Here is a 14,718-nt window from a genome sequence, read left to right as displayed (position 1 = left end):
ATAAATGAGATTTAAGAAATAAATAAAAAATAAATGAGTGATATGTTTTCCGAAAACTCTGTAAATCAAAATCTACAATGGTGTGGAGACTTCTGTTTAGACCTTTCACAATTGCGTAATTAAGCCACACAAACAAAAGATAACAATTTAAAGTCAATATTACACACATGGATTGATCTCTCAACTTACTTTGAGATGCTGTCTAAATCTCTCCACTTCTTGTTCTATGAGAGCTTGTCTCAACTTACTTTGAGATGCTGTCTAAATCTCTCTACTTCTTATTCTATGAGAGCTTCTCTCAACCTAATTTGAGATGCTGTTTACCCTTCATCCTTCCCCAATGCCTGTATTTACAGGCTAGTGACATGTGTCCTCTCTTCATAAGAACATAATCATAACTGGGACGGGGCCGGATGAATGTCATTATCTTTTATAATAATAATATATATATAGATATAGATTTTGTGTCACAGTTTTATAGAAACTCTTTTAATAATAGTATAGATTTATTAGGGAATTTGTAATTTAAATTTATAAAAACTCTTTTAATAATAGTACATATTTATTAGGTAATTTGTAATATGAATTTATTAATTTTTTTTAGAAACAAATAAATAAATAGGCGATTTGAATTTTATTAGTTAATTTGTAGAGTTTTATATCAATGAATAAATATTTTTTTATATTAATAAATAGATACTGAAATACTGAAACACTTTGCACGTTTAATAATAGTATATGAATATATTTAATGGAGAATATTTCATCAAATTAGTATGAATTTTTTTTCATATTTTATTTTAACAAGGAAAATATATCGTATAATTTAATACGAAAGGATATTATTGTTATTTAATGAAAAATGGGAAAGACAAGAGGACATTTTACAACTAAATGTGATAGTTTAGGGGGTTTTATGGACAAAACATAGTTTAGAGGATTATTTACAAATTTAAACATAGTTGAAGGTTTTTTTTGCAATTTACCTATCTCTCTCTCTCTCTCTCTCTCGAGTATCTAACCCTAAAAATATACACGTTTTCATTCGGAAGGGTAAACACAAGGAGGCTATTGTTCTCAGCCGCCCTAGATCCTCCGCTTGGCCAACTCCTTGGATCTCTTCCACTAATTCCTTCCATCTCTGTCGTATTTCGACAAGCGAGACGCAGGTAGATATATATAGTATCTAACCCTAAAAATATACACTTTTTCATTCGGAAGGGTAAACACAAGGAGGCTATTGTCCTCAGCCGCCGTAGATCCTCCCCTTGGCCAACTCCTTCGATCTGAAGCTCTTCCACTAATTCCTTCCATCTCTGTCGTATTTCGACAAGCAACGAGACACAGGTTGCTACTCTCTCTCTAGATTTTATATGTCATATATTATTGCTATCAAAATCTGTCTTCCCTAATTCGTTCTTCTCCTCGGCGTTTATTTCCAATTTTTGGGTAGCGTAAATTGTGGATCGAGCTCATCAATTTTTATTATATATGGTGTATTTATTTTCTTTATTTTGGAATTTTCTTTTCCCATTCTGACAAGGAGTCTCATAAATTGGGCTATTTTGTTATTCCCATCCACAGAAATTGGGGTGGAAGTATTTTCCTTTCCATTCATTCGGATCTCATCGTGGGAAGGAGAAGGATATTGGAGGTGCAAAGGTTACTTACATCATCTCCATCCATCTCTATTTTTTACTGGATATGATGTATCGGCTACACACATATTGGTGGTTCAGCAGAGTTGATCTTAATCTTGATTCTCCACCGGCTAATTCGTTTGGCCTAATGGCACACGTTGACAGAAAAGATTTCAACCATGCCTTAGTCTCAGAAAAAAGTGTTGAATTGAGTAAAACAAAACACCCAATTTCGACCACTGTGTTGTTGTCTGATGACGAAGCATACTCATGCTTCTCTCAATTCCTCTCTACTGTCGGAATTACCCTCGATCGTGACCATATATTTCATAGCATTCTCTCTGATTGTCGAGCCATAACTACTAGCGAACCCTTCTCTAGATCCCACACCAGTACGGAGGTAATCACCCGCAATCGTGACCAGCTCTCGGACACAACTGACGATTTATTTAGTAGGATTCTCTCTGGTGACATAGAACAAGTCACTTGTTCTAGCACCACTAGCACACCTTTTTTTTTCATAGACATGATGGTTACGTATTTTCCGTGGCCGTGGCCGTGGGATAGGGAGGTGGACGAGGACGTGGACGAAGACCATGATGGGTTGAAGACCGTACCATGGATAGGAGGTTACATTGATAAATGTATAATTTGTTTCGTCAAGTTTCGAGTTGGTTCTGAAGTCACTCGCATGCCCTGTGATCATGTCTACCATGAAGATTGCATTATTCATTGGCTGGAGATCAGTAACTTTTGTCCGATTTGTCGCTTCAAGATGCCAACAGCTGAATGATTTGAATTAGAATTTTTTTTTTTTTTTTTCATCCATTGTAATGGCACTGTAAATGTAATGACATTTTTTATGACATATATAAATCGTTTTGTTTTTATCAATTCATGTAATATGTTGTTAATTTTTTGTTCTTTGATTTAGTATTCTTTCGTACAGCTTCAATTCATGTACTATTCTGTATATAGCGATGGTTCATTCTTAATTTATTCAGTAAAGAAACAAATTGGCACAGAAATATTAAGTCTTGCTTGGTTTTCTTTCTTAAAATTGTTTTCAAGAATAGAGAACGTGAACAGGTAAAATTACAAAACAGTTAAAATTTTTAAAAACTTATTTGATTGTCTCATATTTCACACCATTGAATTTTGCACCTAGTTTATATGCTATATAAAGACATTTTTTTTAAATCTTAAGTGAAAAAAATTGTTATTGTGTCTCATATTTCACACCTTTTAATTTTGCACCTAGTTTATATGCTATATATATACATATATTTTAAATTTTAAGTGATTATGTCGTTACTAATAAAAAATAAAAGATAAAAAAAAAAAAAAAAAAAAAAAAAAAAAAGTTAAATAAAATTATAGTATTAAGGACAAATTTTTGTAAACCCCCAATACTATTAAAAATTGATCATAAAATCTCAATCAGTTTGAAAACCCCCCAATAATAAAATAAAGTTATCATTTTACCCCAACTCTGTCAATTGGACGTCAAGGGTACGTGAAATGACTAAATTACTCTTATTATATTCTCTTTTATTTAAAAAATCATTTTTTTGAAATTACAATACTATCTTTTTAGCAAAAAATCATATTTTTGAAAAAACCAGAGGAGGAGTATGAAGGCTGCCGAAGCCAAATTAGCAATTCCTCTTCAAAAATATACACAGCGTGATGCTAACTGCGCGGCTTCTGTCCTCCTCATCCTCGTTCAACCAAATTACCAGACTACTCACCAAGAGCCAGACTCATCAACAACGAAGCTGCAAGAGAATGGCTTCAACTGTCAAAGCATCAATTGAAGGAACCGCAGAGAAGCTCACTGCACCATATGGTTCTTGGAAGTCCCCTATCACCGCCGATGTTGTCTCTGGCGGCGAGAAGCGTCTCGGCGGCACAGCCGTCGACGGCCATGGCCACCTAGTTTGGCTCGAATCTCGCCCCACCGAATCAGGGTATGTATATTAGTATACACACACACGTATATGCCGACAGCACCAATCATTTTAGTCATAATTCCCAAAAGCCCTAAAAACGTAATCTTTATATGACATTTTCTGGATAAGTTCAGACGAATGGTTCTTGTTAAAGAACCAGAGAAACCAGGGGATGAACCTATCGATATTATGCCGAAAGAGTTTGAGGTGCGAACAGTGGCTCAAGAATGTGGAGGTGGTGCATTCAGGATTTTAGGGGACACTCTAATTTTCTCGAATTACAAAGATCAAATACTGTACAAACAGTCAATTGTATCTAGAGGTTTATCTTTGATCATGTATACCATGAAGATTGCATTGATCATTGGCTGGAGATAGGTAACTTTTGTCCGATTTGTCGCTTCAAGATGTCGACAGCTGAATGATTTGGATTAGAATTGTTTTTTTTTTTTTTCATCCATTGTAATAGCACTGTAAATGTAACGACATTTTTTATAACATATATAAATTGTTTGTTTTTATCATGTGATATGATGTTAATTTTTTGTTCTTGATTTACTATTCTGTCGTACAGCGCCGGTTCATTCTTAATTTATTCAGTAAAAAAACAAATTGGCACAGAAATATTAAGCCTTGCATGGTTTTCTTCTCTTAAAATTCTGAACAGGTAAAATTACAAAACAGTTTTTGAAAAACAAAAATTCAAAAAACTATTTGGTTGTCTACAAATAATTTTATGAATTTAGAACAATTTTTTTGTTATTGTGTCTCATATTTCACACCATTGAATTTTGGGCTATATACATACATATATTTTAAATCTGAAGTGATTATGTCATTACTATAAGAAAAAAAAAAAAAAAAAAAAAGAGTTAAATAAAATTATAGTATTAAATATAATTCTTTACAAAATATGATGCACTAGAGTTTAAACCTGGGAAAACCAATAATAGTCCACTTGTACAAATATTAATTACAAGTGTTCATTCTTAATTTATTAGTAAAGAAACAAATTCGCATACAAAGCTCTTTATATGTGCGTGTGTTTTCTACTTATATATACAACGCATTTTTATGACTTGAAATTTCATGAACTTTCCGTCTCTAACCCTCTTGAGGCATTTCAGATTTTCAAGGGGATGTTCAGATACCAAAATGGCTAATCCCAGAAGCACAAAACTTAATAAGGAGAATTCTTGATTCCAACCCTATTACAAGGATAACAATGGCAGAGATCAAAGTAGACGAATGGTTCAAGCAAGACTATATTCCTGCCAACCCTGATGATGAAGAAGAAGATATATACGTAGATGATGAAGTTTTGTCGATACATGAGATTTAACTAAGGAGTTTGAGTAGAGAAAGTCTCATAAAGGTCCTAGCACTTCAACTCCAAATTTAGCTTAGCTTAACAGTTTTTCAATTTTTAGTTTTTTCCTTTGTTTTGCTTAGCTCCTTTGCTTAATTGTTCCTTTGCTTGGCTTCTCTTCAACTCAATGCACCTAGTCAATCAAAAACAAACATAATGAGTAATCAAAAGAAAAAATAAAAATAAAATAAAGACACGATCAAAAGAGTACTAATCCTAATTGAATTCCACAAATTCGACGTTGCCAAATCAAATCAATCAATCCCCGGCAACAGTGCCAAAAACTGACTGGTCATGGTCGCACTACCATCAAACTTAAGAGTGTGCATTAAGGTGAGGGCCAAGTTTTACATTTATAAAGCCACTACTACCTTCACTAAAAATATAGTTAGTGCGAGTAGGGATCGTCCCAAGGGATTGTGGATTGTGCTAGGTCGAATTGTGTTGTGGAATCGAGATTAGGGTTAGTAGGTCGAGTGATCAAGTAATGGTTGGTTGGTTGTTTAAACTAGAGAGCAACTAAATTAAATTAAGTATGAATGCAATAAAGAGTAAGTAAAAGAAAGAGAGATGTCTTGGGGTTTAGAGATTACCACCAAGCAATGCATCTCTATACCATTAACAAGTGACTAATGAGGGTAAGGTGTGTTGCAATATTGGTGTGTGTGTGAAATTGGTTGGTTCAATTAGCAAGGATGACCAATTAAGCAAGTATTGTCTAAACATCATGTGAAAGGCACAATATATCAAGCAATGAAGCATATATTGTCTAAATAACATGTGAAAGGCACAATAGATCAAAACAAGTCATTAATCCTTTCATTAAGCTCACAATCCAAATACACCACAAGGTTAGAGACATGTGCTACTTGCATTGAAAAGTATGGAATATCAAACAACAAGCATAGATTGTTCTCCCATTTAACACTACACTACAACTACATTACATCTACACTACTAGCATGAAAATAAACTAAGAGAGAGGCATAGTCCATCAAGGAATAAGTATGAACCATCAAGAAAATAATAAGAACTTTCCATTAAGCACTATTTTTTGACAATCTCTAGATCCATAGCATTAATACACATAGACATGCATCAATAACACAAGAAATAGAGATAAGCACATGAACATCTATTCTAGTATACATAAACATATGGATAGAATGAAATGATCAATTGAAAGCATTAAACCATATAAATCATTGAATGAACAAGATCTATATAAATCAAAGTGTTAAAAAATGTATTACAACACTAATCCCTCAATAATACACAAGATTAAAGTAAAGAAAACATGCTTGGGGCTAACTTTAGCCCCAAGAGGATGTTTAGCCACTCATGGTGATGCTCCTTCAATCCTCAAGGGCAAGCTCCATGGATGAAATCTGCTCCTTGGAAGATGAAAGGCCTCTAATGGTGTCTCTAGCCTCCTTCTTCTTTTCTTCTACACTAAGAATAGCCTCTAAAGTTGCCTTTACCAAATTGCCAATCTTTTTTTTTTCAAAAAGTGCATCATATTCCTTTTATAGGTAGGTCAAGTGACACACCAAATGAGCTGGGGTCGTGCAAGGCATATTCCCCAATGATTGGATAGAGGACGGAATGAATGAGCTGGCTTTTTAACTTTTTCGCACCGGAGAAAGTTCGATCGATCGAACCTTGGACTTGGATGGATCGAACTTGGCTGAGATCTATCGAACTAAGGCTGAATCGATCCAACTGGCTGAGCTTTTTGGGAAAAGACAAATCCGAGATATTTTTGGAGATATTTTGGGAAAAGGACAAAAATGGTTAGTAGGTGGTACAACTGTGGATAAGATCAATCATTTGGATAAGGATAAGGGGGTTCGATCGATCGAAGAATGATGTTGGATCGATCGAACTTTTGGATTTCTGAATGTGAACATCATAGTTTTGATCCATCTTGAAATGCTGAGATCGATGAATGTTGGATCGATCGAACTCTGAAGTTGGATCGATCGAACTTTGCTGTTTCCCACATTTGGCTTCTTTTTGCTTCTTTCTTTCTCCACTTTGCTCCTTTCTTTGATTAATCCCAGAATTGCTGCATTTAAGCTCTTATTTGGCTGAGTTAGCTTATTTTCGGGATAAGTGCCTGAAAATGGAAATAATACGAAATTAATCTAAAATGGCAAAGTAAGATAGATAAAGGTTCTAGAATATCCAAGCTTAACGGGTTAAAATGCGCACAATTCAGTGCTCATCAGATGTGCTCTAAATGGTGGTAATTGAATACATGTGGGTGCATTATATTCATTCGGTACATAGTGATCATGCAAAGCAAGAGGGGGATTTACAACCAGTGGTGCTACACGAACACCTTGATTACCTTGAATTATGGGCGGTTGTGGAGCAAACATTGGCCTAGGCATTCCCAATGAAACTTGGCCTTATTGTCGTAGATGAATGAAAGGTCTCGGCATGCCTAATGGAACTTGGATGTTGTCATGATGTACATTAGGGTGGAGGATACCTTGTTGGTCTATGTGACCAAGGTCCTCCACATGGTCCTCATTTTGATTAAATGTAATGACTAGAACTACCTCTTCCCCTAGGATTACGAATAACGGATTCAAGATGAAAATCAAGTGGGACAAGAGTTGGATTTAATGACCTTCGACCATATATGCACAAACAAAACAAAAACAAGTAACAAAGCAAGTAGCAATCACTTCACCTCCGCAACAAATCAATAATCAACAAACTTCCTCCACATACAATGATCCTATACTCCCATGCTTTCAACAATATGCAAGAAAAATAAATTGCCTCCACGCGGGCTCACGATTTATCTAAGAATTTAAAAGTAATGCCTCCACGCGGGCCGATAATTAAAATAGTGATTGAGTTAGAAAGAGCTCACAAAGGGTCCATAAGCAACTTCAAAGTATTTTTTCAATTTTTGGCTTAGCTTTGCAAATTTTTAGATTTTTAGCCTTTTCTTATGCTTTGCTTAGCTCCTTGCTTCGAATTCCTTTGCTCACTTTCCTTATTTCAATGTACATAGTCAATTAAGAATAACCACAATAAGTATCCAAAATGAAAATAAAAATAAAGTAAAGACACGATCAAAAGAGTACTAATTCCTAATTGTTTCCAAAATATGGCGTTGCCTTCAAATCTCCGGCAACAACGCAAAAAACTATGGTGGCTTCCCGAGCGTGTGCACAAAATGATACACAAGCACTTTGAGTGTGGAACTAGTGTCAAGTGGGCACCATACTTTAAATTTATAAACCGCTTAACACCTATACTATGTAGTATGAGTGAGAAGGGATCGTCCCAAGGGATTAGGGGGTCGTATTGTTATGGAAAGAAATAAGGGTTAGTAGGTCGAGTGATCAAAATGTGGTTTGTTTGGTTGATTAAACTAAACTTAAACTAACAAGCTTAATGTAAACAAACAAATAAAGGATAGAGAAAACAAGAGAGAGAGAGATCTTGGGACTTAGAAGTCACCACTAAACATCATCTTTCTAAACACTCAATGTATAATTAATGAGGGGAAACATGTGTTGCAATATTGGTGTGTGTGTGATTGGTTGTTTCAACAAGCATGGATGACCAATTAAGTATATATTGTCTAAACAACCTAATGAACAGCACAATATATCAAACTAAGCCATTAATCCTTCTTTTAAGCTCACAATCCAAACACATCACATGGTTAGAAACATATACTACTTGCATTCATAAGCATGAAACATCAAATAACAAGCATGGATTGTCCTCTCATCTAAGAAACTAAGGTAACTACACTACAACTAAGCTAATGACATGAAAATTAAACTAATTAAACTAAGGGAGAGGCACAATCCATCAAGAAATGAGTATGAACCATCAAATAAACCACAAGAGCATTCTATTAAGCACTATACCTTGACAATCTTTAAAGCTATAGCATCAATACACATAGACATGCATCAACAATACAAAAACTAAAGATAAACACATGAACATCTATTCTATCATACATAGACATATTGATAGAATGAAATGCCAGTTGAAAGTATTAAACCACACAAATCATTGAATAAACAAGATTTATATATATATAAGTGTCAAGACAAGTATTATAACACAAATCCCCTCAAAATACATAGCATCAAGGTTTAGAAGGAATGCTTAGGTCTAACTCTAGCCCTAAGAAGATGTTTAGCCACTCATTGATGTAGTCTTCCAACCCTCAAGGGCTATCTCCATGGTAGGTATGCTCTTGTTCTTGATGAAAACCCTAGATGAATGGAAGAACTCCTAAAAATGGTGTCTCTAACCTCCTCTCATCTCTTTTCTTGGTCCCTAAGAATGTATCTAAGCATGTAATGTCTCTCTTTACAAAAGTGGCTCAAATCCTTATATAGGTAGCTCAAGTGTTACACCCAATGGTCTGGACTCGTGCACAAGGGCTGCTCCAATGGTTGCACCATTTGCCAACTTTTAATGAGCTGAAATTTGATTTAATTCGCACTTAAGAGGGTTCGATCGATCAAACATTGATGAGATTGATCAAACTTAGGTGAGATCTATCAAACTTTGGCTAGATCGATCCATCCTTGGCGGCGCCTTTTTGGATAAAGACAAATCTGAGATATTTTTGGGATATTTTGGAAAAAAGACAAAAGTGGTAGGTGGAGTGGTAGGTGGAGTGGTAGGTGTGGATAAGATCGAATAGTTTCGATCAATCTGAGAAGGGTTGGATCGATCGAAGATGGTGAGATCTTTTGGATAAGGACAAAGGCTTGGATCCATCTCGATGAGGCCTAGATCGATCTTGCTCTGATCGAACATTGATGAGATCGATCGAAGATGATACTTTTTCACACTTTGCTTCATTTTGCACCCACTTTGCTCATTTCTTCCATTCAGTTCAAGATTGCTTCATTTATGCTCTTATTTGGCTGAATTGACTTATTTTGGGGATAAATTCCTGAAAATGAAAATAATACGAAATTAGTCTAAGGCGGGAAAATAAGATAGATGAAGGTCCTAGAATACCTAAGTTTAAAGGGTTTAAATCGCACTTTTCAGCGCTCATCATAGTGTGATAGAGTTTTATTGAAAATAAAATAGGTACTTGTGATAAAATTTTATAGAAATTATTTATTTTCTTTAAATATATATATTCTTGTCTAATTAGATTTTCTTTTATTAAAAAAATGTAATTTGTGTTAGAGTTTTAGAAAAAATTATTTTATTTTTTATATCAATTAATAAATATTTTTTGTATCAATAATTCTTGTCTAATTAAATTACCTTTTATTAAAAAAACTCAAAATAAAAGATAGTTTGTGGTAGAGTTTTAGAAAAATTATTTTATTTTTTATATTAATAAATAAATAATTTTTATATTAATAATTCTTATCTAATTAGATTTTATTTTATTAAAAACTCATAGTAAATAAATAAATAGGTAATTTGTGTTAAAGTTTTATATAGAAACTCTTTTAAAAACTCTTTTTAAATCAATTAATAAATATTTTTTTTATATTAATAATTCTTGTCTAATTAGATTTACTTTTATTAAAAAAGCTAATAATAAATAGATAAATAGGTAAATTGTGTAAGAGTTTTAGAAACTCTTTTAAAACCTCTTTTTAATATCAATTAATAAATTTTTTTTAAAATTAATAATACTCGTATAATTATATTTCCTTTTATTAATAAAACTCATAATAAATAGATAAATAAGTAATTTGTGCTAGAGTTTTACAGAGACTCCTTAAATATATCTTTGTCTAGAGTTTTATTGAAAAAAAGTAGATAATTTGTGGTATAGTGTTATAGAAATTATTTTATTTTCTTTAAATATATCATTGTCTAATTAGATTTCCTTTTGTTGAAAAAAATAGTTAATTTGCGTTAGAGTTTTATAGAAACTCTTTAAATATATCTAATGTGATAGAGTTTTATTGAAAAATAAAAGGTAATTTGTGGTAGAGTTTTATAGAAATTATTTTATTTTCTTTAAATATATCTTTGTCTAATTAGATTTTTTTTTATAAAAAAAATTATAATAAAAGGCAATTTGTGATAGAATTTTAGAAAAATTATATTATTTTATATATCAATTAATAATTTTTTTTATATTAATAATTCTTGGCTAAGATTTTCTTTTATTTTAACTCAAAATAATAAATAGATAAATATGTAATTTGTGTTAGAGTTTTATAGAAACTCTTTAAATATGTCCTTATCTAATGTGATAGAGAAAATTATTATTTTATTTTCTTTAAATATATCATTTCTAATTAGATTTCCTTTTATTAAAAAAAACTCACAATAAAAGGTAGTGTTAGTGTTTTAAAGAACTTATTTTATTTTACCTATTTAATTTTCATTGGTAATTGATTTGTGTCAAAGTTAACATATTTGAAATTGAATTATCAATAGCACTCCTTTTAATATTTAATGTAATATATTATATTTAATTTAATATATATTATTAAGAGGCGTGATGTAATATCTAATGTGGTGAATTAATTATTTATGCACCAATTGATTTAGTTCAATATTTTGTGCACCAATTGATTTATTAAATATTTTATTATGCATTAACACTTTTTTTTACGAAGCGAATCATAATTAATTTATTAATTTATAAAAATTGATATTCTTTGCATATGAAGCAAATAATAATTACTTTATTAATTTATAAAAATTGAGTACAATCCTTTATCCTTTGTTAATTTTTCTTGTTGCCTGCAAAGTCTTCTTTCTTTTTTATTGCAATTTTTGTTAATTTAAAAATATTTAGGAGTAATCCACATCTATTATTTATAATAGATTTAAGAAATAAATAAAAAATAAATGAGTGATATGTTCTCCGAAAACTCTGTAAATCAAAATCTACTTGATGTTGCGTATGCAAACTATGCAATGGTGTGGAGACTTCTGTTTAGACCTTCCACAATTATGTAATTAAGCCACACGAACAAGAGATAACAATTTAAAGTCAGTATTACACACATGGATTGATCTCTCAACTTACTTTGAGATGCTATCCAAATCTCTCCACTTCTTGTTCTATGAGAGCTTCTCTCAACTTACTTTGAGATGATGTTCAGGACTTTCATTGATTTTAAATGTACTTATTCTTTGGATGTTCTATGAGTTTCTAAATTTATGCCCCTTAGTATTTATAAAATTCTCAATTTCTGTACCCTTCATCCTTCCCCAATTCCTGTATTTATAGGTTGATGACATGTGTCCTCTCTTGATAAGGATATAATCATAACTGGGTCGGTCTGAATGAATGTAATTTTTTTTTATAATAATAGTATAGATATAGATATAGATATAGATTTTGTGTCACAGTTTTATAGAAACTCTTTTAATAATAGTATAGATTTATTAGGGAATTTGTAATTTAAATTTATAAAAACTCTTTTAATAATAGTACATATTTATTAGGTAATTTGTAATATGAATTTATTAATTTTTTTTAGAAACAAATAAATAAATAGGCGATTTGAATTTTATTAGTTAATTTGTAGAGTTTTATATCAATTAATAAATAATTTTTTATATTAATAAATAGATACTGAAATACTGAAACACTTTGCACGTTTAATAATAGTATATGAATATATTTAATGGAGAATATTTCATCAAATTAGTATGAATTTTTTTTCATATTTTATTTTAACAAGGAAAATATATCGTATAATTTAATACGAAAGGATATTATTGTTATTTAATGAAAAATAGGAAAGACAAGAGGACATTTTACAACTAAATGTGATAGTTTAGGGGGTTTTATGCACAAAACATAGTTTAGAGGATTATTTACAAATTTAAACATAGTTGAAGGTTTTTTTTGCAATTTACCTATCTCTCTCTCTCTTTCTCTCTCTCTCTCTCGAGTATCTAACCCTAAAAATATACACGTTTTCATTCGGAAGGGTAAACACAAGGAGGCTATTGTTCTCAGCCGCCCTAGATCCTCCGCTTGGCCAACTCCTTGGATCTCTTCCACTAATTCCTTCCATCTCTGTCGTATTTCGACAAGCGAGACGCAGGTAGATATATATAGTATCTAACCCTAAAAATATACACTTTTTCATTCGGAAGGGTAAACACAAGGAGGCTATTGTCCTCAGCCGCCGTAGATCCTCCCCTTGGCCAACTCCTTCGATCTGAAGCTCTTCCACTAATTCCTTCCATCTCTGTCGTATTTCGACAAGCAACGAGACACAGGTTGCTACTCTCTCTCTAGATTTTTTATGTCATATATTATTGCTATCAAAATCTGTCTTCCCTAATTCGTTCTTCTCCTCGGCGTTTATTTCCAATTTTTGGGTAGCGTAAATTGTGGATCGAGCTCATCAATTTTTATTATATATGGTGTATTTATTTTCTTTATTTTGGAATTTTCTTTTCCCATTCTGACAAGGAGTCTCATAAATTGGGCTATTTTGTTATTCCCATCCACAGAAATTGGGGTGGAAGTATTTTCCTTTCCATTCATTCGGATCTCATCGTGGGAAGGAGAAGGATATTGGAGGTGCAAAGGTTACTTACATCATCTCCATCCATCTCTATTTTTTACTGGATATGATGTATCGGCTACACACATATTGGTGGTTCAGCAGAGTTGATCTTAATCTTGATTCTCCACCGGCTAATTCGTTTGGCCTAATGGCACACGTTGACAGAAAAGATTTCAACCATGCCTTAGTCTCAGAAAAAAGTGTTGAATTGAGTAAAACAAAACACCCAATTTCGACCACTGTGTTGTTGTCTGATGACGAAGCATACTCATGCTTCTCTCAATTCCTCTCTACTGTCGGAATTACCCTCGATCGTGACCATATATTTCATAGCATTCTCTCTGATTGTCGAGCCATAACTACTAGCGAACCCTTCTCTAGATCCCACACCAGTACGGAGGTAATCACCCGCAATCGTGACCAGCTCTCGGACACAACTGACGATTTATTTAGTAGGATTCTCTCTGGTGACATAGAACAAGTCACTTGTTCTAGCACCACTAGCACACCTTTTTTTTTCATAGACATGATGGTTACGTATTTTCCGTGGCCGTGGCCGTGGGATGGGGAGGTGGACGAGGACGTGGACGAAGACCATGATGGGTTGAAGACCGTACCATGGATAGGAGGTTACATTGATAAATGTATAATTTGTTTCGTCAAGTTTCGAGTTGGTTCTGAAGTCACTCGCATGCCCTGTGATCATGTCTACCATGAAGATTGCATTATTCATTGGCTGGAGATCAGTAACTTTTGTCCGATTTGTCGCTTCAAGATGCCAACAGCTGAATGATTTGAATTAGAATTGGTGTGTTTTGTTTTTTTTGCATCCATTGTAATGGCACTGTAAATGTAATGACATTTTTTATGACATATATAAATCGTTTTGTTTTTATCAATTCATGTAATATGTTGTTAATTTTTTGTTCTTTGATTTAGTATTCTTTCGTACAGGCCATGGTTCATTCTTAATTTATTCAGTAAAGAAACAAATTGGCACAGAAATATTAAGTCTTGCTTGGTTTTCTTTCTTAAAATTGTTTTCAAGAATAGAGAACGTGAACAGGTAAAATTACAAAACAGTTAAAATTTTAAAAAAACCTAGTTGATTGTGTCTCATATTTCACACCATTGAATTTTGCACCTAGTTTATATGCTATATAAAGACATATTTTTTAAATCGTAAGTGAAAAAAATTGTTATTGTGTCTCATATTTCACACCTTTGAAATTTGCACCTAGTTT

General features: G+C 32.6%; 3 protein-coding genes across 3 annotated transcripts; all 3 read left to right on the top strand.

The window, feature by feature from the left end:
• Positions 1-1,033: 1,033 nt before the first annotated feature.
• LOC132294347 (uncharacterized) lies at positions 1,034-2,534 on the top strand. Its single transcript, XM_059792172.1, has 2 exons — positions 1,034-1,347; positions 1,585-2,534. Exon 2 carries the CDS (start codon positions 1,705-1,707, stop codon positions 2,431-2,433), a length of 729 nt encoding a protein of 242 aa, XP_059648155.1. The 5' UTR covers positions 1,034-1,347; positions 1,585-1,704; the 3' UTR covers positions 2,434-2,534.
• Positions 2,535-3,053: 519 nt separating this feature from the next.
• LOC132294358 (uncharacterized) lies at positions 3,054-4,116 on the top strand. Its single transcript, XM_059792184.1, has 2 exons — positions 3,054-3,610; positions 3,727-4,116. The coding sequence occupies exons 1-2, from the start codon at positions 3,330-3,332 to the stop codon at positions 3,968-3,970; spliced, it is 525 nt and encodes a 174-aa protein (XP_059648167.1). The 5' UTR covers positions 3,054-3,329; the 3' UTR covers positions 3,971-4,116.
• Positions 4,117-12,867: 8,751 nt separating this feature from the next.
• On the top strand, positions 12,868-14,373 carry LOC132294338 (uncharacterized). The gene is made up of 2 exons (XM_059792165.1): positions 12,868-13,181; positions 13,419-14,373. Exon 2 carries the CDS (start codon positions 13,539-13,541, stop codon positions 14,265-14,267), a length of 729 nt encoding a protein of 242 aa, XP_059648148.1. The 5' UTR covers positions 12,868-13,181; positions 13,419-13,538; the 3' UTR covers positions 14,268-14,373.
• The last annotated feature ends 345 nt before the right edge of the window (positions 14,374-14,718 follow it).

This window comes from Cornus florida, unplaced genomic scaffold, assembly GCF_030987335.1.
Source record: "Cornus florida cultivar Cherokee Brave unplaced genomic scaffold, ASM3098733v1 CherokeeBrave_3.0.0_Hap2_Chr01, whole genome shotgun sequence".
Lineage (NCBI taxonomy): Eukaryota > Viridiplantae > Streptophyta > Magnoliopsida > Cornales > Cornaceae > Cornus > Cornus florida.
Note: the sequence above shows the minus strand (reverse complement) of the source record. Positions and strands in the feature narration are given on the sequence as shown.